At 37.8% G+C, this 25,123-nt stretch overlaps 1 protein-coding gene across 1 annotated transcript in view; it reads right to left on the bottom strand.

The window, feature by feature from the left end:
- The window catches only part of LOC150079402 (uncharacterized), a 1,085,915-nt gene that overhangs the window by 57,133 nt on the left and 1,003,659 nt on the right, over nucleotides 1-25,123 (bottom strand). The window contains exon 13 of the mRNA XM_090383052.1: nucleotides 11,351-11,459. Within this exon, the coding sequence (XP_090239178.1) occupies nucleotides 11,351-11,459 (109 nt within the window). The remainder of the gene's footprint in view (nucleotides 1-11,350; nucleotides 11,460-25,123) is intronic.

Here is a 25,123-nt window from a genome sequence, read left to right as displayed (position 1 = left end):
TGGGATAGTTGCTAGACAACAAGTTGAGTTTGATTAGTAAATTCTCAGCATATACATTGAAAGTCTGAAATAACAAATGCAAAAATATCATAAAGATATTCATTTTAATGGATTTTTGCAATATTTAAATTAAATTGGTCTTATATCTCACAAAAAGGATTCTTCTGCTCCTATGCTTATCTTTAGTGACACTCCGATTTCTAGGCAAAATTATATCTCTTTTGGGGATTACTCTAACTTCTAATCTCTCTTGGCACAAGCACATTACAAATATTGCTTCCTCTGCATCTAAAAAACTTGGTTTTCTCTTTCGCTCTCGCCGTTACTTTTCTTCCAAACAGCTGCTCACTCTGTATAAATCGCAAATCCGCCCTGCCATGGAATATTGTTCCCACATCTGGGGTGGTGCCCCCAAAACCTCTCTCAGGCTCCTTGATTCCATTCAGAAGAGGGCAGTTAGGTTAATTAATGATTCATCTCTAATGAATTAATGAGTCTTTCCACTCGCTTTCTCATAGATGTACTGTTTCTGCTGCATGCCTCTTCTACAGATACTTCCATGGGCACTGTTCTTCTGAATTTGCTTCCATAATTCCCGCTCTCTCTTTCAAAACAGTCCGAACACGTGCCGCCACCAGCCAACATCCATTTACTGTCCAACTTCAAATCCACAGAACCAACTTTTCATCTTCCTCATTTATTCATTCAACTGCCGTTTTCTGGAACAACCTTCCTTCATACGTATTTCCTGAAAATTACAATCTACAGAAGTTCAAGTCCAATGTCAACAAATATCTTCTTTCGTCCTCTCAACCTAAAATCCAAGCATGGTACTAAGTACTATAGGTTCTAATACCTCTCGTGTTTGGAGTTCACATAAAAAAAAAAAAAAATTGGTCTGTACAGATTTTGATGTTTTTAAACCCATGTTTCTGGGTGTAATTTTAGTGCTAATTCTAAAAATCAAAACACTTTTTTTTTACCTATCACGTACAGCTTTTTTACAAACAGTAAAATTCTGCTTATAATAATAGACAATACTTATGTAAGGTCTAGGATGAAAGTTGTTGGGTAGAATACCAATTCTGGGAAGAAAGCAAAGTAAAGTGAAGTAAAATGGAACATCACAGCAAACTTTGTCAGGTGACCACAACTATGATGACCACTGGAGCCATAAGGTTTTATACATTCCTGTCAGTGAGAGTAGATCAAAACATAAAATTAAGAAAAACCAAACAAAAATCAAAGTACTATGATTTTAGAATACGCATAAGAAAAAACAGTGATCCAAATGCTATGGACCACATGTTGATATATTAACAGATAAGATATTAAAACATAAATAGCAATTTAAATTACTAGTTATGAATTAAACGAATTTTAAATTTTATAACTTTCATATACCCATATACATACAGACATGCACTAAACAAATTCTAATTAAATGAATAACATTAGTAAATTAATCAGAGGAGTTTACCTCAATATAGTACGTGGAACACTTCCGTATGAAACCCTCCAGAAATTAAAACGGAAAAAACGAAAAAATCGACAACTTACCGGTACATTAAAGTAAAATATAAATAATTAAAGTAAAATATAAATAATTAAATAATCAATTTAACACAATTCAAAATCAATTCAAAACAATAAAATTCAAATTAACGCAATTAAAAGAATCTAACGAAAATATTCAAAACGATTTTCCTTCCTGAAGCTGACAATGCTTTTCGACCGACTGTTGTGATCACAGGAATGAAAATTCAGCTTCAGGAAGGAAAATCGTTTTGAATATTTTCGTTAGATTCTTTTAATTGCGTTAATTTGAATTTTATTGTTTTGAATTGATTTTGAATTGTGTTAAATTGATTATTTAATTATTTATATTTTACTTTAATGTACCGGTAAGTTGTCGATTTTTTCGTTTTTTTCCGTTTTAATTTCTGGAGGGTTTCATACGGAAGTGTTCCACGTACTATATTGAGGTAAACTCCTCTGATTAATTTACTAATATTATTATCAACGTAGAACATATTGAGTATTACAGCTCTGATTCATACTATCCAATTAAATGAATAACAAAAGAAAGAAAATAGAATGATAAATTAGGAAAAGAAAAAAATATATTAGTAAGACACATCAGTGGCCGAAAATCATCACCTACTGTATTATTGCTAAAAAACACAAAAAATAGAATATATAAATTAGGAAATAGGAGCGGAAATTCTTTTCTAAATTTTTTCTTTTTGTTTTTTTTGTTATCCATTTAATTAAAAAAAATTTTTTAATGTACATCGTATGGTTCAGCAGTGCGCTGAAATGCCACCTGTAGCCTACTTCCTTTTTTGCATTGTCATTTAAGCTTTCTGTCATTGGCTCAGTACAGTTTTGTAAATATTCTTATCTGTTATGTTATACTTTTAAACTGCATAAGGGTGACTAATACTCACTCAAATCTGTTTCTTTGGCAGGCGGATTAGCAAACAGTACATTGTTAAGTATTTTTTTTGTCTGTGTTTTTTGAAAATTCTTCTGGTTTCTAGAACATATTATAGAAATGGAATGATTATAAAAAAGGAGCCAGAGCAATATTCATCCACTTTTTTTTTTTTTTTTTAAGGTGCGTGTGCCGGGAACTTGATTTCTTGTTATATATGCATTTGGGTGTATCAATATCCTAACACTTTTAATTATGAATAGTGCTGAGAGACTTCATAAAAAAAAAAAAAAAAAAAAGGATTAAATCTGCAGCAAAAATTTTTAAAAGAAACCAACTCCCAATAAAAAAAATAATAATTCTTGTAATTTGAAATATTTGGTGATATTGCTATTATTGCAGCCAACTTATAGTTGTTATTTATATGCATCACATGAATATATCACTATTCAACCTTGGAACTAAATGTAGGTTACAATGTTTTAATTGTTAAATAACTCAGTTTATTAATGTTTGATGGAAAAGTATCCACTATAGAAAATAATATTCCATCTTGGTCATGTTTTAATAACTCATAATTGCAAAATGACTGTATTCACTAGCCAAGCATTATGTAAGATTTTATGCATACAGACAGGACTTGTGTCCTGAGGATGTTCACAATGACCCAAGAAATGTGCATCTATCAATCTCTCAAAGAGTTGCAAAAGTTAAAGAAACTGTGGCAAGAGATTGTCATTTGACCCTCAAATGATGGCAGAGGAGTTGGATAAGACTAAAGAGATGATTTTTCAAATTTTGTGTGAAGATTCAGGGAAAAGAAAGGTCTGGGCAAAATTTGTGCCACAACAGCCAAGCAGAAGCAATGAAGGTATCATCATGCAAAGATTTCATTCAGACTTGTCAAAACAGTCCTAATTTCCTCTACTCTGTTGTCACTGGAGATGAGTGTTTCAGTAATACTCAAATACAAAGTGTCAGAGCATGCAGCAGATTTCAAAATCATCACCAAAGCCAAAACGTTTCATTTACAGAAGTAAATAAATAAATAAATTTTCTGTTTATATTCGGGGATGATCACACAGTCAGAGGAGTTCACAAGGTAGAGATAATACAAGAAACAGCACCATATTCAGTAGTCACAGGCTTGAACCCAGGTCACTAAAGGCACATGTACTTATGCACCCGCGAGCCTGACCATTCGGCTACGGAGGCCTAATTCGAGGATCAAGATGATGCTGATCGAGTTTTTCAACAAACAGGGTGGGATTCACAAGATCTGTACCTGAAGGGGAGAGAAAGTCAATGCTGCATTCTACGTATGAGTGTTTAAAAGACTGTTGAAGCACATTTCCCAGGTGAGCCTGCAATTTTGAGAGAAAGGCAGCTGGTTATTGTTGCATGACAATGTCCCCACCCATTCCGCAAGTGTTGGGAAGACATATCTCAGAAAAAAAATTCACTGTACAGAACAACCATCCTCTCTAACACCAGTGGTATTAGAGAGGATGGTTGATCACCTTCTTCGTCTTTCCAAAGCTGAAAACTGTCCTCAAAGGAAAGAGATTTCAGGATGTTGAGAACATAAAGAAAAATGTAACTACCAAACTGAATGCCATCTCTTTAGATTCTTTTACCGACTCTTTTCAGAAACTTGTACAATGGCATAATAAGTGCATTCAATCAGGTGATGAAAACCTTGAATAAAAATAAAACCATTTTTGGGTTCCTTCAATTTGTGTTCCTTTTATTTCACCAGTTCAAGAACTTCATATGTATGCAAATATGTATGCCTCATATGTATGCAAACATGCCAAAAAACAAATATTATTGAGTATCCTCATGTAGCAGGAGGAGGCATGACGCAAATAACTGCACATTCATAGCCAGCTTTTCTGTGAATAGCCATTTCTTTTCACTGAAGAGTAACTCAACTTTACTCTTGCATTCTTACTCTTTCTAAACAGCAACAAACTTAAATTGAAAAAGAATGTTTGCAAGATGGATGTGTGAAAATTTGCTTTCAGATAGAGAGCAAATTGATTGTTGAAACAAACCACCATCTGGTGTTGGTTGTGGAAGTGGGTAGTTTGAAACATAATATGGAGGTACGCTAGCTTGTTAAAAATATACCAACGTATCAACAAGCAAGTATCTGACTTTTGGTACAGCATAATCCCTCAACATATTCAGATAATTTTTTCCATTAACACTGAATCGTAAGGGCAAATTACTCCATGTGAACAGAGCCCCATCCAAACAGTAATGCCTGGTAGACTGACATCTTTCTGTAGAATGATGTGCGCATTTTCAGTGGCCCAGTAAACACGATTGTGACGATTTATATGGCCATTCATTTTAAATGCGGCCTCATATGACCACACAACTGTATCCTGAAAAGCAAGACTCTCACCATTTTTTTTTAATATACTGCTCACAAAATTGCGCTCGTCGATCCAGATCATCTTCCTGGATTGCATGCACTAATCAAGGTATTTAAAGGACTTAAAGTTTAATTCCTTCATCATTCTAAAACCACTTGTATGGTTTAAACTTAGCTCTTGTGAACACCATCTTGATTTTCTTGGTTGCATTTCTTACAGCTTCAATGTTTTCATTACTTCTTGATGTAATCAAGAAGCCTATGATAGATATAAGCTGGTCTGTAACCAAGTCAAAATGGAGGTTAGGCAGGCAAAGGCACATTACAAGAAATCTTTGGCAAAGGATGCAAAGAAAAACAGCAAAGAATTCTTTACTTATGTAAACTCTAGAAGGAAGGGGGTGAATCAGATTGGTCCCTTGATATTGATGGTTCAACTGTTGATGATCCTGCTCAGGTAGCTAACAAACTAAATGGATATTTTTGCGTCTACATCCACACATGAGAAGTTATTCAAGGAGGGGAATGCCAGAGGTTTATTAAACTCTGGCAGTAAGTTAGATAATCTTGTAATAACTGAGAGTAAAGTGGAAGAGAAATTGTTGAAGATAAACATAAGAAAGGCACCTTGAGTGGTGGAATCTATCCAGTTATATTAAAGGAGGCAGCAAAGGAAGAAAGCGAACCCTTAACCATAATTATGAGAGCTTCCTTGGACTCGGGGGGGGGGGGGGGGACCCATGGACTGGGGATGTGCAAACATGACCCCAATCCACAAAGGAGGATCAAAGGGAGACACAGGTAATTACAGACCTGTGTCTCCCTTTGAAGAGAAATTAATGAAAGTACTGGTTAAAGAAGCATTTCAGGATCCTCTAGACAAGACTTAAGTTATAGCTTGGGCACAGCATGGGTTTGTTAAGCGGAAGTCTTGTCTGACTAATTTGACTTGATACTATGATGTGGTCACAAAAGAACTGGATGCAAAAAATAATTTTGATATCATATATTTGGATCTTAGAAAGGCTTTTGATACCGCTGCACATGGAAGACTGCTGCACAAATTGGAGCAGTGTGGCATTGGAGGCAAATTGCTGCTATGGATAAAGGGATGGTTAAGTGGGAGAAGACAGATTGGAAATCAATGGACACTGCTCTTCGTGGACTAATGTTATTAATAGAATCCCCCAGGGTTCAGTGTTGGGTCCATTGTTGGTTTATGTATTTATTAATGATATTGATGATGGTATATCAGGCTTAATGTCCAAGTTTGCAGATGATACGAAGGTCAACAGGGTTGTTACTGAAACTAATGACAGTACGCTGCTGCAAAAGGATCTAAAAAAGTTGAGCAGGTGGGCTGAGAGGTGGCAACTGAAGTTTAACATTGACAAATGTAAATTATTGCATATGGGAAGCAGTAACCCCAGAGTAATGTAGCAACTGTGTGGTACTATGCTGACAGTGGTAGAGAGTGAAAAGGACCTGGGGTAATTGTGCAGGCAGATATGAAGTTTTCTGAGCAGTGCAGACATTCTGCAAGAGTAGCTCATGGTGTCTTGTCAGGAATTTTTCTAGCAGGGATAAGGAGTGATTATCCCCTTGTATAAGGAAATGGTCAGGCCACACCTTGAGTACTGTATACAGGTCTGGAGGCCTCATTTTAAGAAGGATATAGAGCTGTTAGAACAAGTACAAAGAGGGGGAACAAGATTAGTGAATTTTGCCAGATGGTTTGGCACAAACGGTTGCTCTTACGAAGAAATGCTTAAGTTCTGCAAATTACAGTGTCTGCAGGGGCGGACTTTGGCCTAGGCAAATGCCTAGGGCCCATAAAACAGTTTTATTATACATTTTTTCGTTATTTTATTTTAAATAAATTTATAATATTCTGCTTGTCTCGCGATGATCAATCAAAGCGTCTTTATATGCTGCACTATCTGGTGATTGCTGTTGTTGTTTTTGGAGATTTTATGGTGCAACGGCAGCTAAAGGCCAATATGCACCAAACAATGGTAGGAATTACCAGGTGTCCTTAAAAGTAAGATATGTATTTCATGGGATTTAAACACTATATTCTGTGATAGCATTTTATCCTTTTTAAAAAAGTAAAAACTGCATCAATGTCAGACCTTTCATCTAAAATAAAATTTTTGTAAAGTTGGTACGATCTGGGCTGCATGGTTTGATAAGAAGGTGGTTTGCCGCACTCCATTATAGAGAGGGCAAACTATGATACGCTGGACTATTACTTGAGCATGGCAGTCGGACAGAAAGGCGGATCTGAGGAAGAAAGAAGATAAAAATGAGTAAGGTGTGTATGTCCTTCAAAATCTTGCAAGTGTAAATATTTCTTTTTGGTTTGAGTGGGAACTAAATGGCCACGACTGGAGATTAGGTTTAATCTGAAGGAGTTTGTTGCCTTCTTGGTTTTGCCAGTGATCCATACTTTGCCTTATTATAAGACTTTTATAGTCAGTGAAAGGGATTTTGAAAGAAGCATCAACTCGTTCCACAGTAGATTTGGCTGCTTGGTCAGCACTCTCATTGCCAGGTATGCCAACATGGCTAGAGACCCAACAAAATTTTACTACTTTCATGTCCTTAGCTAAGTCAGTCAGCAAGTTATGAATATTACCAAGTAGGTAGTTGAGATGTTTTCTTGGTTTCTGTAAAGTGAGAAGGGCACTGAGGGAGTCGGTAAAAATAACGCTATGGGTAAACTGATGCAATTTTATAGATTCCAGGGCAATTTGTATGGCATGTAGTTCACCAGTAAAGATGCTGCATTCTAAAGATAACTGACTGGAGATTGTGGACAATGACAGAATAATGGCAGACCGACATGATGGTCAGTTTTGGAGCCATCAGTGTATTATCTGGGTATAAGATTCATATTTTTCAATCAGAGATTTCTTAAGCTGTTTTATATTCTGTGAAGAAAGTATTTTCCCCCATTCTTGCAGGAACAGATCACATGCTGCAGGACAGAGAGCCCATGGAGGAGCAGTGAAACTAGTGGTGGCTAATTTAGAAAGGTCTAGCTGCCAATTATTGAATAATGAGTGAAGACTTATGCCATCAGGTTGATTTATTGATGGATAAATGGCATAAAAGTTCTCCCAATCTGGAGTAAATAAATGTTTCCACGCTGGATGGAGGAGTTGACTTTTGATTTTGACTGCATAATTTAACAGTAAAATTTGTCTTCGTAAAGAAAGTGTAGCATCCTGAGTTTCAGGGTAAAGGCTCTTGACTGGAGATGTGTGGTAGGCTTCAAGAGCAATGTGCAGGCCACTGTGGTGAATAGGGTCTAAAAACCTTAAGATGCTGGGTCTAGCAGAGTTGTAAACTGGAGATCCATAGTCTAATTGTCATCTTATGATAGCATGATATAAATGAAGTGTATGATGGTCAGCACCACATGATGTAGCTGATAATACTCTCAATATGTTTAATTTCATTAAAGGTCAATTTTTTATCTAAGATTAAGCCAAGAAATTGGATAGTAGGCACAACAGGTATGTCATAGTTATCCAGCTTCAGAATTGGGTCAGGATGGAGATTACATCTTCTAGAAGTGAACTGCAACAGTTTTTTCAGGTGATATGCAAAAACTGTTATCTGCAACCCATATCATAATCTTGTTAAGAGCACCTTGAAGTTGTCTCTCAATCATTCTTATGTTTTGGAAGTGACAAGATATACTCAAGTCATCTGCATATAGAGTAGTAAATACAGTGGGTGGAATGATCTTTGACACAGAGTTGATTTTTATAATGAATAGCGTGGCACTTAAAACTGAACCCAGTGGAACACCTTCTTGAATGAAATTATGAGAGATATGAGAGAGGGTGGATTGAATGTGCACCAGGAATGACCGCTGTTTCAGAAAATTCTGTATGAACTGTGGCATATTGCCCCTGAAACCTAGGGTAGAGATCACGAAGAATTCCATAACGCCAAGCTGTATCAAAAGCTTTCTCGATGTCTAAATAAACTGTAGTCAGATGTTCCTTCCTTACAAAAGCACTACGAATCTGATTTTCCATTTGAGTCAAGAGGTCTAAAGTTGATCTACCTGTATGAAATCTACACTGCGAAGGACTGATAAAGTTATATTTGTTCAGCAACCAGGTGAGGCCAGTAATGAATCCACGTCATTACCGGCCTATTGCCCATACAGCTGGTGAGGGAAATAGGCCAGTAATGATGTTGATTCATTGAGTCTTTGCCAGGTTTTAATAATGCTATGACATATGCATGTCTCCAGGTATCGGGGAAAGCATTGTTCTGTAAAAATTCAATTATATAACAGCAGTAAGACATGAAGTGACTCTTTGCTCAGCTCTTTTAACATGGAATAGTGAACTCCATCACCAGCAGCACTAGGTCTTGCTCTGTTAAGAGCAAGTCTTATTTCAATTAATGTAAAGGGACAGTTGTCTGATTGATGGTGGTTAGTTCCAAAATGTAACTTCTGTTTTTCAGCAAGGGACTTTAATTTCTGGAATTCCGATGGGTATGAGGATACGGCAGAGGTTTGAGAAAAAGACTCTCTGAGAGTGTTAGCTATGTCCTGAGGCAGTGAAACGTCATTGCCATTTACATTCAGCATTGACAGATGTGAAGGAGGATATTTGTTATCCATTTTCCTAATATTTTTCCAGATAGTTTTTGTTTTGGTGGTCCTCGTAATCGTGGAAGCGAAACATTTCCATGATTCTCTTTTGCTTGACCACTATCTGGTGAATCATCATGTATAGCATGCCAGGTGCAGTATACATGCCCATTGATTAGGTAGATCTCTGTTGTACATTGGTATGAACTATTTGATTTAAGTTGGCAACTTCAATAATAGAGTTCAAATGTATTTTTATATTTAGTAATAGAAGACCTTTTTTAACCCATTAAACTGTGAACTCCATTACATTTTCTGAAAGGTGGCAACCCTAGGTGGGGACCAAAATGAGAATCTTGCCTAGGGCCTGTTGTTGTTTGTTATTTGGTTTTTACGAGCATTAGCAACTAAGGCCATATTGTTCCGGGGACATGCGGTGGTCATTCTCTGACCTTTCCACATCCTCCGTATTTGGTGGTCACTGGCTCGAACCCTGGTCTAATCAAGAAGTGTGTGCTACGCACTGCTCCTGCCCACCTGGCTATGGAGGCACCCTCTAGGGCCTGATTTTTCCTTAGTCCAGCACTGAGTGTCTGGGGACTAGGCACCTGTGAGGTGATCAGATTGAGGTATATAAAGCCTTGAACAGTTTGAGCATGCTCAATGCTGATGGGATTCTTTCTCTTGCTGAGAATAATCACCTGAGAGGGCATAAATTCAAATTGAGGAAAGACAGTTGTAGGATAGATGTGCAGATGTTTGCCTTTAGTCAGCAGATGGTGGATTGCTGGAACAAACTTCCATCTGTCGTTGTAGCAGTTGATGACTTAAATATATTCAAGATTTAAATAAACTCACTCCAACATTTGGAGTGAGTGGATGGGTGAAATGAGAGAGAGAGAGAGAGAGAGAGAGAGAGAGAGAGAGAGAGAGAGAGAGAGAGAGAGAGAGAGAGAGAGAGAGTGAGTGTGTGTGCTGATGCTATATAAGCTTGCTTTCTTGCATAATGTGCCTTTGCTAATGCCCTCTTCCTGCCACATGCTAAGCTACTGATATTCTGAATGGTTCCATGGGCCTCAAATTTATTCCACAAACGAGTAATTGTTAAACGTGTGGGTGCTTTTGTTCCAAATTGTGAAGTTTAAGAAAATTAAATTGGTGCATATTGTTCATTAAAGTATAAACTTTTAAAGTGTGTATATATAATTTTAAACTGTGTGTGTGTGTGTGTGTGTGTGTGTGTGTGTGTGTGTGTGTGTGTGTGTGTGTGTGTGTGTGTGTGTGTGTGTGTGTGTGTGTGTGTGTGTGTGAGAGAGAGAGAGAGAGAGATGTCCTTCATGAAATATTTCAAATGCAGAAAGAATACATTAAAGTATAAAAATAATCAGAAAAATATCTCATTAGATGAATATTAATTAGCACCAGTAAAATTCTGAAAAGAAAAATTTATCAACTTTATCCTACAAGATGGTGACAATAAAATAGTACAAAAGCAATGCAAATAAATTCTAATTCCTTTAATATTGGCATGTAAAAATAGCAATTTCCATATTTTCCAAAGAAGGACAATAAGGTTTTCCTTAGAGAAATGGTACCATAAAATATTCTATCTTCCTTTCCTCTGGAGAAATCCATCACTGTCATGTTATAAGCATCATGACTCAGTATGTGGATTTAGTTTAGCAACAAATTGAAACAGTATATTATCTACATCTTGCAAGATCTATGGTAGCAGCATTTTATTCAATCACAAGAGTGTTTGCAAAAATTTATGCAACAAGCTTTCTTGACTGATTCATCAATCATCAGCTTATGCACAATATACAGCAGTAACTATGCTTTTCTACATATAAAAATGTTTTACTCTTTTACTACCAAACTATCTGGCACTCAAGGTGAAATATATTACCTTGTTTGAGGCAGTAATTTTTTTCTGATTCCCAATGATCCATTCATAAAGCAGGCCTGTAGAAGATACTGGATGCACTGTTATTTTCCAACCATGCTGAACAGGTAATCTGTAAAAGTTAAAAAATAAATTTTTGGGAAAATAACATAAAATTATAAATATTAATAATAATATAATAAAAGTAACGAGAAAGTAAACTGATTTGCTTTTTGATATACTTTTATGTATACGGATGAACAGGTGTGATCTTGAACCTACATTCCCCTGCTCCAATGCGGAAAACTGTTCAAGTTTTCTAAATAGCAATTTAAAAAAAAAATTGTAGGTTTGACACATAAATGCTGCAGTCAGAAGCATGACTAAGAATTTTGATACCTTTATCAAAATATCAAAAATGCACTTTTGTTTTCATAAATTATAATATTCATTAAATTACAAAAATAATTACTGTTAATTACTATGCATAATACAGTATTTTTATATAAGAGATAGGCTTTTATAAGAATTGATTTAGATAACTACTTCATTTTATTAAAAGACAAATTCAGTTATTCTAAATTAAGTCTAACTCCATTCAGTGCTTACAACGATTTGGTGCCTATTGTTGGGGGCCACATTCACCTTACCCTAGTTACAACTTTGACTGCAAAATAGCAAATAATGAAATAATTGTTAGCATGCTAAACCTTTTAATTTTTAATAATTAGGCAGTAACTTTTATATGACAATGTTGTAAGTGGAGCTTGAATATACAGAAGAGAATACGCCAACACTCAGAGGCATATTTAGGTACAAAACCCATCTGCAATGCAGGATTTGTGAATACCATGGCTCCTTGTTATCAGACAGTGCAAGCACAACATGTAGTTATTGACTTAGATAAACTAAACCAATAACACCAACCCCTCCTCAAGGTCAGCTAGCTGTCTGAAATTTTCACCAAGGCAGTTAAGGCCAAGAGACATTGGTATTAGTACTGTAATAGTAGTAGTGTCAAAATGATGAAACAACCTTGCAGCAATAGCAAAAAAACACCTTCATTTGCCCAATCCTCTGGAGGAAAGAACATTTCTACCATTTCTAACCACCTATCCCACAACCACCATTCTCCAATTTAAATTTATGTCCCTTCATGCATGTTGTCTGAGAAAGAGTAAAGATATCATCAGCATTTAGTTAACTGACTCCAATTAAATCCTTAAACACTCCATTCAGGTCGCCTTACAGATGCCTAGTTTCCAAATGTTACAATTCACAGAATTCCAAGTCTTTCCCCACTAAGAGTATCCTTTTGTATGTGCTCCTGAGTAGCCTTGTTGCTCTTCTCTGCACATGTCCAACAGATCTACATCCTTCCTAACATGAGGTTTCCAGATGCATACAGTACTCGTGATGCATCACCTCTTTATCCCTGCTGGCAAAATTCCTCCATTTGTGCGATGCTATTATTAAATGCTACTTATTTGAAAGTAGTGCAATCTCAGAAAAATTCACTGAAAAGGTGAAGCTAATTCTGAATAAGAGTCTAAGACTAAGTTAATAACTACATGTTGCGCAAGCACAACATGTAGTTATTAACGAGATTTTTTGTTGTTGTTTTCTTTACAGGCCAGAAGAGAAATTAAAATTCAGAAATGTTCATTTGACCCAATACACACATTTTTAATCAATTAATTTGCTTTATTATTATATACTGTATATATATTTTTTATTATTATTTTTTTTTAATGTTTGCAAACACATTATTAGTTGGGATATAGGAAATGAATGCACTGATATTTTACTAACTAGAGCAAAGCCAGATTTCCTGTATGCTGCTGCACCCAGGTCAGAAGATTGTGTGGAGGAGGGGTGGGGCAATGTAGTTACTAAGAAGTAATTACATTGCCCCAGTCTTATTAAAAGCTCAGTTTTGAGCTTCAAATAAGAAATTCAAAATAAACAATAATAAACTTAAAAATTCAATGATATGAAAACGTCATTGAGAAACAAAACTTTTTTTTCTCTTTCTGTAAGATGATAGCAATAGCTAAACTCTTGAATCTCGGCCTTCACTGGGGGACAACTACAGTCACGTGAAATGCGTATAATTAGACAGCCGTAATCGCAAGTTCATGTCCGAAGAACACGTCTCGCGGCAACTGCATGACCCAGTTCGTGACGGAACGCGCCTCTACGCGTCTTTCTTCCACCGTGACAAATGAGAGGTCACTCTCATGCTCCGGCTGGTCTTACATTATCGCTGACCTCCGTGTCAGTGTGCTCTATCGACTTCTCTTGCACCTGCACTTGACAGGTGTTTGTGTAAACAGGTGTATGCTTGCTGGGAGCGCTCCGCCTTCTGCCTCCGTCGACATCAAGCGAGGCAACGGCTTCCTCCGAGCACAGCAATAACGTGGAGCTTAATTTACTGACGAATAGCTTAAAACGGAATATGCGACGCCAATGATGGTTGGCTATCTTCACAAAACACCTCCACCACCACCAAGATTATGACATGTTGATGCAAAGCTGAATAAACTGAAATTAAAATTTCACACTTCTCACCGCGTAAAATATTGGGCAAAATCCTTCGTTAGAACCAATAAACGAAGAGCTACTTAAATAAAATTAGAATAATTTATTCAGATATTTAGAAAATTCTTGTCATAAAGTATTATTATAAAGATTGGAAGGAGGAAAAAATAAGCTTTAATTCAGATGAAAAAGGGGGAAGTATGGAATATAAAAACATCGCGAGAAAGGTCAGGATGACGAACCCTATTTATAAGTACAGTTTACGCAACAGAAAACGCACTCACCGCACCGGACGACGTAGACATATGTTTCCAACGTGTATTGGTACTTGAAACTTTTAAGAGTACAAAGATTGGAAATCGTAAGATTCAGTGGGAAAGATATTAACGCCTCATTAGACAGCGGAATGATAAAAGCACACACACATAAATATTATAAATATGAGCACTAAAATATCGTTGCGATCAGACAAAATAAACAAAGCACATACATATACGAAACTAATAAAATTCAGAGTCGCTTTTAAACTTTCTCAGAAGGAATGCTTTACATTATATCGTACACCTAAGTGAAAATTTTAAAACTGCTTGGTGGAAAAGATATTAACGCCTCATTAGACAGCGAAGTGATAAAAGCACACACACACACACACACACAAATATTATAAACATGAGCACTAAAATATCGTTGCGATCAAACAAAATAAACAAAGCACACACACGCACATACGAAACAAATAAAATTCAGAGTTGCTTTAAACTTTCTCAGAAGGATGCTTTACATTATGTCATACACTTAAGTGAAAATTTTAAAAACTGCTTTACTGCTCCCTCGTTTAAAAACTACTCTGCAGTTATTTTCCGTTTTTCTCTATTTGGTGATACCACAATCACCATTTCACCGTGTCAAACGGGCACTAATTACAATAAATAAAATTAAAAAAAAAAAAAAAAAACATATTCGTGAGGGGCATCAATGCACTGGTTCCCAAACTACTAAGATCAACGGACCCTTTCAAAAATAAAAAATTTTGCGGACCCCTATATACAGTATGTTAGTTGTCTGATGGCACCAGTGGTTCCCCCATCTCCCACCCCTATATACATTTTTTTTTTTTTTCATTTATTTACACACACAATTTTATGTACATTTTCACGATATATATACAGTATAAAAAATGGTAATCAAAGTACTGTGTGTGTTCTTATATCGGGGTGGCTCCTAGGCGCTAGTCCATCTCCACCTTTGTACTCTGTTATGGTGCAGAAACTCTGCATAATGGGCCTGAAAAAGTGTAAGTGTATGTGTGTTGTTTTGTTTCTGTCAGGCTACTATGCCACCAGGGTGCAGCCAACACATGGGCAGCTGCTTCCTAGTGCCCATCCCTAGCACCGGGATGGGCACTAGTAACAACAGTCATCCTGTACCGGTGTAATTACCACCGAAAATCTTGCACCCGCCAGAGGTAGTGCAATACTGGCGGGTGCCTGAAATCCCACTCCCAGGTTCTTCATACCTGAGAGCCAGCAAAAAAAAAAAAAAAAAAAAAAAAACAACTAATAGTTATATACATTTATGATCTGAGTATCTCGACCACACTCTCCTGTTCTTAGAAGATATGTAATTTTGGTCCCGAGTCACCAGGACCAACCACTCCAAGGCTAGGGAGGATGTTCTGGCAAAACAATTGTAACAATTATATTAACATATATACATGATTTCCTAAGGTCTTAGTCTCTTTCACCACAGTCCAAATGTTCTCAGTACATTTTCTTATTTTCAAATGAAGTCACAAGTTGAACTGTCCAGTTTGATTTCGTTCAAGAAAGAAGTCAGTCCCAGTAGTCTTCTCCGTTCTGTGCCAGCATAAGTCTTAAAAAACTCTTCTTCAGGTGTTTCTCTTCTAGTTGTTGAAGACTTCTAATTATTCTCTTTTTCCCGAGAATCCTAACGTGTATGATTTGGAATTCCAATGACACTCCATATTACCTGTTGACAGGACCAGAGTCTTTTTAGGTTCCATTTATCACAAACAGACCTCTGTTCGTGTGAATCACCAGAGAGTTGGGATCACATCTTGTTTCATTGCTTCCTGTATGACTTCCTCTTCAAGCACTTACTAATTTTCAACCAGGACAGGAGTCGTCTCTGCTTCAAAGCTCGGAGTCATATCCGATTCTTCACGCTTTCGCGCAAGGCATATTTCTTCGAAGGCGTGCAGTGTCGACAGATCTCAACAGATGCAGCACAATGGTCCTGCTGATTAGATCTCCTTTAATAATATATAAACTCAAATCCTCGAGAAGTGAAATTTTTCCTCGGCCTGCAGACAAAATTAAGTGCTTTCTTTCTCGTTTTTTTTTTTTTTTTTTTTTTTTAAGTAGCATCACTTTCTTTTTTTTATGTATTTATTTATTATTATAACGTCTTTCTTTTTTTTTAGGAGCACCACTACTTTCTTTTGTTTATTTATTAAATTAATTATTTTTTTTTCAATTTAATATATTAAAAAAGCACCACTTTTTTTTAGCAGCACGACTACTTTCTTCCATTTTACTTATTTTTATTTATTTATTTATTATTATTATTTTTTAAATTTTATTTATTGATTTCATTTTTTTTATTTTTATTTATTTTTTAAATTATTATTATTTTTATTATTATTATTTTTTAAATTAATTAACTTATTTTTTATTTATTTTTTTATTATTATTATCTTTATTATTGTTATTATTATTTTATTTTTATACATGTTTTATTTTATTTTTATACATGTTTTATTTTATTTTCTTCTACTTCCTTTTTATTCATTTCGGTTACATATCCAGCACCATGGGTGATCGTTCCCCCCCCCCTCTGGAATGGGCCCCCAGAGGATCCTGACCTACCTTCTGGCAACATTAGATCAGAGTCTCTCTTGAGACAGTACGTGCTTTACATGGACTGGTTCACCTTCCCGTGATGTGGACGAGTACCCAGAATCATCTGTCCAGGTGACTGATGCTTTTGGGTAGCCAAGCGGCCAGAACAGAACACACACATACATAATACACACAAACCGACGTCACACACACATATCTGGCCCATTTGTAGTGATACTGTTCTTCACAGAGATACGAGGCGGAGTTGAACAAACGTTCTAGGAGCCGCCCTTTACATATACACATGTCCACATGTAAGTAAATCTCGCAATTGTGTGAGTAAGATTCCTGTAATGCAACAGTCAGATTCCAGGAAGTGGAGTAGGGGTTGGACCGCTATCCTGTCACAAGCGGCTTTGTCCAGGAATAATTTAGCATGTGGCAGGAAGAGGATATCAAGAGGCACTAGCATAGCTACCCTTTTTCGGGCCCGGGGGCAAAGAATATGTTCGGGCCCCTACTTGATTAATGAAAATTGCAAAAACAGGAGACAGCCAAAGACGCCGGCCAGCTAAAAGGCCCAGAGGCAATTGCCTTGCCTGCCTACATGGTAGCTACGCCACTGTTAAGAAGTAATGAAAACGTTGAAGCTGTAAGAAATGCAATCTTGTGCACCCCAAGAAAATCAAGACGGTGTTCACAAGAGTTAGGTTTAAACCATACAAGTTTTTTCAGAATGATGAAGGAATAAAAAATTGAAGAAGCAGAAAACATTTCACCTGATTTGTGCATTTCAGTACGTAGATCTGCTGAAGATAGATGCTGCTCATGCATTAATGCTGATGAAGGGCATTTTGAACAATTAAGGTTTTATTGTTGAAAAAAAAATTATGTCTTTTTGTCTTCAAAGTGTCAAAAAATTTACATTTGTATATAGTGTTCATTAAATATAAATTTTCAAAGTGTGTATACATAATTTTGAAACATCCTGAATGTGTGTGTATATATATATATATATATATATATATATATAATGAATATAGCAAATAAATTAACAATTATTATGGCAAGATAAACAATTATAGCAAATTATACAATAAAAAACTAAAAACTGAAAGGAGGAGAAGATTGAGGATTGAGGTACTATTGCTCTTCTTACACCCTATATCCGTTCTCCTTTTTTATCTGTTGCTCCTTTGTCATCCACTAACATGATATTTAAAAAAACTATTGATTCTCAACTACCACTATTATTCGTCTTTCTGCTTGATTCATTGTCTTGGCTATCGGTCGGGCTAAAGTCATCCAGCCTGTTAACCACCTCAAATTCGTCTAACTACACACAAATCGTCTAACTTTAACGTAATTACTATTATTATAGCTATCCTTATTTTTGACTTTTATTACCATTCGGCACGGATTAACAGGCAGATGATATCAAAAGACCTCCTACAATTAGCGAGCTGATAGCTCGCTAATTGTAGGAGGTCGCATTGAAGGGGTTAGCCCTTGATAAAGTCCCTTTCAATGTGTCACTATTTTTCCTATAATTGGCATGGCATATGTATTTAATTATTATTTTCTACATTTATGCTTTATTGATTATTTTGTTTTTTCAATATTTGTTATTTCCATTATTTATGGGTATCCTTACCAAGCTAGAACCATGGACTAGTTATAACTATTATAGCGTTTAGTTGCCACCAGCTTATATATACTTGCCTTTAATAAATTGCACGTTTAATAACTGCTCAAACTATGCTCAAATATATATATATACTGTATATACACACACACACATGTAATCTCCGACTTCTGCTCGATGAATAGGAAAACGGCCGGTTTGAATGTATCATCGTTGTCTGGAAGAAAGGAATATGGGGGAGGTCGTCCGTAATGCCGAGAGTATTTCTCTCTGGCACTTCGGCATGCCAGATGTACAGTGATCTAAAAAGCCATACCACGAGATCATCCTTACACCAGAATTCCGCCCTCGCAGACTTTTGTCCTTGCAAGATAATAAATAATACATGAGGGATCTAATGAGCGGTGAGACTACACATAAGGCTTGCCAATTGTACAAAAACATGTGAAGCAGGATTCATCATACCGTGCGCTTTTTTTTTTCTTTCTTTCTTTCCAGTCCACAATCCATTGTCGGTTAATCTTTGCATTGTTGAAATCACTTTCGTTTGTTCTGCCCTCGGAGTAGTGAAATGGTTACGAGCATTGTTTTTCTATACCGTGAGGAAAAGGCCTCGGCTCGGTTCAGGAGCGAATCAAACTGTTTTTCTGGGGGAGGAAGGGCTCGGTTGCTGTCTGCAAGGAAATTCGCGTTCCGTTTCTCCAGGGTCGGATTTAAACTTGTTGTGGTCCTAAGCTTTAACGTGTATGAGGCCCTTCTCTCTCTCTCTCTCTCACAGTTCATCTGTGACAATATTTAAAAAAAAGATTTCTTTAAGATGGAACGAGGCCCCTTGTAATGTGAGGCCCTAAACTGTAGCTTGTTTAGCTTATGTGTAAATCCGGCCCTGCGTTTCTTTCTCTCTTACTTTGGGAAACTCGTATTTTTCATCTTTCAAAATACCTGTCTCGACCACAATATACTTACGTGTATTATGTGGTCGGTCTAGTGCTAACCTACTCAGGAGGCATCACTTGTATAGTTATATGAAATGTGGCATAAGTTACAGACATTGAAATTTTATTGCAGAGACCATTTGCCGGAAGGCAAATTTCAAGTGACTTTTCGAGTGATGTGATCATGATACCTCACGGACATATCCTTATAAAGAGAGCTCAATGTGGAAGAATCTTTCGACTGTAGAAATTACCAGTAATAGTGTAGTCATGGGTGGTAAATCAATTCCACCCATGAAAATTTTGTGGAAGCCGCTACTTTGTTTAGCATTTGTAAAACCCAAGTTGCAGTAGCTCATCGAGGCCACAAAACATCTGGGGGGAAGGGGGGGAGACAAACGTTGAATTTTAGGATAATCGAGCAGGCTAGGGAGTTGACATCAAAAAACACTCTCGACAATGACTGCTATCTTACACACTCCAGTTAACAAAAACAGCCAATTTCCGTAAAATGAAACAAGAATGGTCACAGGCCATTAGCGAAAGCGTCTTACCATCAACAGTTCGTCGTCAGCTCATCACTAAACACTGCACGAATACAAAAAAATCAGAATGTGTGTGCAGCGCAAAGTCGCACGTGGAAAATTTTACATTGAGTTTTAAAAACTTTCTTTCGGCCAGTGAAATTTATGTGCTTTCTATTTTCCTCGTTTCAACAAGATGACGCTGTTGTCTTTTTTGCTGAAACAACCAGTCGCGAAGCAACAAAACTTACTAACTGGTCAAAAATTGTCAGGAATGTTAGGCTTCATCATCGAATCTTCATTCAGCTATTATAATAAAAATTTATGTTTTTATGGGAAAACTTAGATATATATCTCTGTAAAACTTTAAGATGGTCTTCGCAACACTTTGTAGTACTAATACTCGAGCATTAAGAGAGTTTCAATCATAATTAATATGTTTTATAAATACGTTTGCCACCTTCCCTTGCAATAAAATGCTATATTCAGAACCGATTCCAAATTTTCTGTAAATACATTGTAAGAATTGAATAATATATAAACTACAAACAGGTATGTACTCAATTACACGATAATCATTTGATTAAATCATTTCTAATCATATATTCCGCAGCACAGATTTGAAAGGTATACTGAGCAATCCATATTTTTGCACATTAATGAAAATAATAAAGATCAAAGATAAGAAGTATAAGACTAACATCAGAAAGCCTACTGGACAGTGTATATTGTTGTATTCAGCCCTTGTCTGAACAAAACACTATAAACTGTCACAGCCCATGTCAGAACAGAACAATACACTGTATACCCCCATTTGGTGGCAGACTGGACTGCCGCCACACGGGGAGGCATGGATTCTATAAGGCCTCTAAACGTTGCAAGAGGCGAGGTATGTTTTACCATTTCGCCAAGACTGTACCATAGATCTGAGGCAGTCCGTGATGGAGGATCCAAAAGCCGGATCTACATAATCCCAGAGCTGTATGGGATTCATATTCAGAAAAATCGGCGGCCAAGGTAGCACCTGGAAGTTACTTTCATGTTCGGCGAGCCACTGTCAAACAACACCGAAAACGTGGCAGGGCGCATTATCCTGCTGGAACATACCATCCAAATCATTGCCGGAATCCTACCACTTACCTATACGTCACATTCCGGAGGCTGACATTCAGGATAAAGAAAAACATCCCTACAAAGTTCCCTGACATTGGGCTCAACCGCAATGCGGTTCCCAAAGCCCAGAAGTCAACATGTTAAAATGAGCTCCTAAACATCTGGCAAACCCGATGGTACACTTCCACTCTTAGAGCAGTCATGCACAGATTCCTCCTGGGAGTTACTTATCGCGCCTTCAAATTTGTGCAGAAATGGTTCACCCCAGCACTAGAAACCTCATTCTTGATCACAAGCCATGGATCGATGAATGGAAAATTATATCAACTGGGCTTGCATCCTACAGACCTCTGTAGGATGCAAATAAAATTGGTGGCACATCCTCTTTACGACGATCCCCGTCTAAACTTGGTCGTCTGCAATCGAATTTCTCATGAACACCTGGAGCTCCTATTACAGAAAGCTGACAATTTCTCAGCTTTGCAGGACTATGCAACGAGGGTCTTCAAACGTAGCAGAATGATGTACAGAACCCCATCGGTGCCAATGAGGACATGACAGCTACTTGATAATTTAATTTAATTTTATTTACTATTTTTTATTTATTATTATTTTTTTTTAAGTCTTAATTAATGTTGACGCTGATAGCACATTTCTGCGCTCTTCACTTGTACAGCACATAAGCATTTTTTGTTTTCCCGCTGCGGGGTGAATTTTTTCCATCCACTGGAATGCCCCCCCCCCAAGAGGAATCTGGTCCACCTTTTGGACACATGTGAGTCAGAGTCTCGAATTGAGACGGAACGAGCTTTACTGGGACTGGTCCACCTTCCTGTAGTGTGGACAAGTACCAGAATCATCTCTCCGGGTGACTGATGCTTCCGGGTAGCAAAGTGGCCAGAACACACACATAATACGCATAATCCTACACTACTCTCATATTTATATTTGGCCATTTTACAGTGGTATTGTTCTTCACAGAGATACGCGGCGGAGTTCAACAGACGTTCTGGGAGCCGGCCGTTACAAAAACAGATGCTGGAACACACCTGTGCCATTCGAGAGAAAAAAATCACCATGAAGGAGTGTACCTGATCAGCCACAATAGATGGGTAGGTTTTAGCATTCAGAGTGAGGTCTAATAATATGAAGGGCTCCAAGAAATTCACATGAAAACATTCCCAAACCAAACACTGCCGCCACCTGTCTGTCTGTCTGTCTCTGTTGGGCCAGGACATCGGAGTGATTCCGCTCAGCAGTTTGTCGCCATACCCTCCATCTACCGTTCACACAGCAAAGTAGGAAACGTGATTCATCAGAAAATGCAACTTTTTTCAGTCTTCAATGGTCCAATTACGCCTTCAAATGCGAAATTTAGGCGTCGTTAGCTGTGGGTACCTTGACTGGACGCCTGCCCATATGGAGGAGCAGTTGGGTCTTGGAAACACTGCTGGTTTCCTAATTCAAGTCCACGGTAAGCCGTACCATCGTTTTCCTTCTGTCGACTCGCACAGGGGGGGGCAACCTCTGTCCGGTACGAAAACCGATTTTTTTTTATCCTATGATGTGGGCAATACACGGAGGAACCAGTTTTTTCCTGCTTCCCTCGTGTATCGTGGCCGTGAGATCCAACCGGATAGTGCGGCACCATCGTGATATAAAAGCCCGAGGCGAGAATCGAACCCGCGACCTTTGGGTTGCCAGGCAGGCACTTTACCCACCCGGCTAGCCCGGTCGGCACGAACACCGATGAGACGTGGGAGCCCGCTTTTGGTCTAGAAACTGCTGTTTGTTTGTTTATGGGCTTTGCGGCTCAAGAGCAACAAGGCCATAATGCGCCTAACTATGGTAATATTAAATACATGGTTTTATCTGTATGAATGTGGTTGAAGTTTACACTGCAATGTAGAGTTGTATCCATTTGAGGAAAGTAAAAATTTTGGCCACAGGTGACGTATCTGCTAAGAGATCAGCAATGCTGAAAGAGGTTATTGTTGTTATTTGGTTTTTTTAGGGGCATTAGCAACTAAGGCCATATTGCTGCGGGATATGCGGTGGTCATTCCCTGACCTTTCCGCATCCTCCGTATTTGGTGGTGACGAGCTCGAACCCCGGTCTAATCAAGAAGCGTGTGCTACGCACTACAGAGGTGTTCGTCATGGAAATGAGGAAAGCATAGCTTGTTGATCATTACTGTATGAAAACATGCTGGACAGTAAGTTTGATGTTGCAGTTTGTGCACTGTGGTGGGTCAGTGCCCGCAAGCAGATAACGGTGTGTGCGTGTGTGAGAGAGAGAGAGAGAGAGAGAGAGAGAGAGAGAGAGAGAGAGAGAGAGAGAGAGAGCGCAGCCAAAGTATGACTTCTTTATGTCTTTTCTTTTTTTTTTTTTTTTTTTTGTATGGTGGCACCCCTAACTTAGTAGGTCTCACCTAACTCCGCGTTTTTACTCTGTGTAGAATATAATAAGACCAGGATGTGTGTTAGCGTGTTTTGTGAAGTATTAGTGTGGGTTGTGTTGTTACTCTGGCCACTTAACCTGGGGGCCTGTGGAGAGCCACTAATATTCCGCGTTTCCATCACCGCCCCGGGTGAGGCGGGTCAGGACACAGTAGGAGAGAAGAAAGCTCTGGCGGGTTGAATCCTGGTATAGCCTAGGCATCCAAGGAGAGCGAAAAAATATATATATATTGGAAAGGAGATAATGGGGAGATAGGAAGAGGGTGGGATAAAAGGAGCAGAGAACAGAAGTGGGGGCAATAGTTGAGGCACTCGCCTGATTTGAAAGGGGAGACAGTAAGGGTACTCCTGGTACAGGATACCCATCCTGGTCCAGAGCATGGGAGTTGAAAGTGGGTGGTGGGGGTGAGCCACTATGAAAAAGGGGTTCCAGGGTGGGGGAAGGGTTTGGGAAAGGAGACAACCACCCTAGATGATATGAATAAAAGAACATAGGTAAAGAGATTCTTATGGTGAAGCATACTTTTTCGCAGCTCTGTCCCACACTCTGGCCTGGGGGTTACCTTAATGGCCAATGTCAGCATCCCACACCATGCCAGCTAGGAAAAGATACAGCATGGTGTCAGCTTGGATAACCAGGAGGCTTCTGAGGGCCTGCACAGCCATCAGTCTGTATAGCAAAGAGGCTGAGATAGAACAAGCAATTAATAATAACTTTATTCACTCAAAATTCGCACAAGTTTACTTTTATAGTTTTTTCTTACACTTTCTAATTTTTTTATATATTAGATTAGATATCTATCAGTGCGTTTCGACAGGTGTATCTATTACGTAGAAAAGATTTGACTTACTCCATCCTACCTCTACATATTACGTAGAAAAGTGTGCGCGGGGGGTTATGAAGCCCCCTAGTTTATTATTATTATTATTATTATTATTTTATTTTATTTTTTTGGTGGGGTTGCGTTTTACAGGACTGGAATGGAATGCTCCATAGTGGTCAAAACTGTGTCGGCTGCTCTGGGATTAGTTCCAAGGCAATTCCAACTAAAAAATCAACGGTGAGTGGGGGAAGGGGGTATACCCTCACATAAGTCTAATTCAGCTACATGTGAAAAGGCCTCATAATAAGTTCGTGATGCTACTGACGGGATTCAAATCCCAAACTTTCCTAAAGAGTTGCGAGACAATAATCTAACACACTTCTTTAATTAACAGAAACCTTCTCTATTAAAAAAAAATATATATATCAAATATAAATACCTTTCATCATTATTAATTCTCATAAACTTACAAGAAGTAATAAAATGAAAGTCGCCATTAGCTGAAAGATATATCTTCTTTTTTTTTTTTCTCTCTCTCTCTCTTATTGAGAGATTGTACTAAGCCTAAAAGCAATCTTCTTTTAGAATGTGGTGATTAGTGTTACTAGCTAGGAAGGGATAAAATGTTTTGATTCCACATTCTTCCCACACAGTCTCCGGGAAGAGTGAGGGACTGGTTATTCCAGCAGACAGTTGTACGTAAAGGTCGATGGAACGTGCACTATATGTGGAGGAGTGAGGTGTTTGTTGCCCGTTACAAAACATTATATTCCCAATGCGGCTGATATAAATATACAAAATACGGGCGCTTCCCCTTTCGCTGTTGGTACCGGACAAGGTCGGCGATACAGCGAGGTCTCCCCGATTGGCCAATCAATCAGTTAAGTTCATCAGT

The sequence above is a fragment of the Mastigoproctus giganteus genome, chromosome 10 (assembly GCF_048544385.1).
Source record: "Mastigoproctus giganteus isolate SK-2022 chromosome 10, ASM4854438v1, whole genome shotgun sequence".
In the NCBI taxonomy this organism is placed as follows: Eukaryota; Metazoa; Arthropoda; class Arachnida; order Uropygi; family Thelyphonidae; genus Mastigoproctus; species Mastigoproctus giganteus.
The sequence above is the reverse complement of the archived record's forward strand: the minus strand, read 5'-3'. Positions and strand labels throughout refer to the sequence as shown.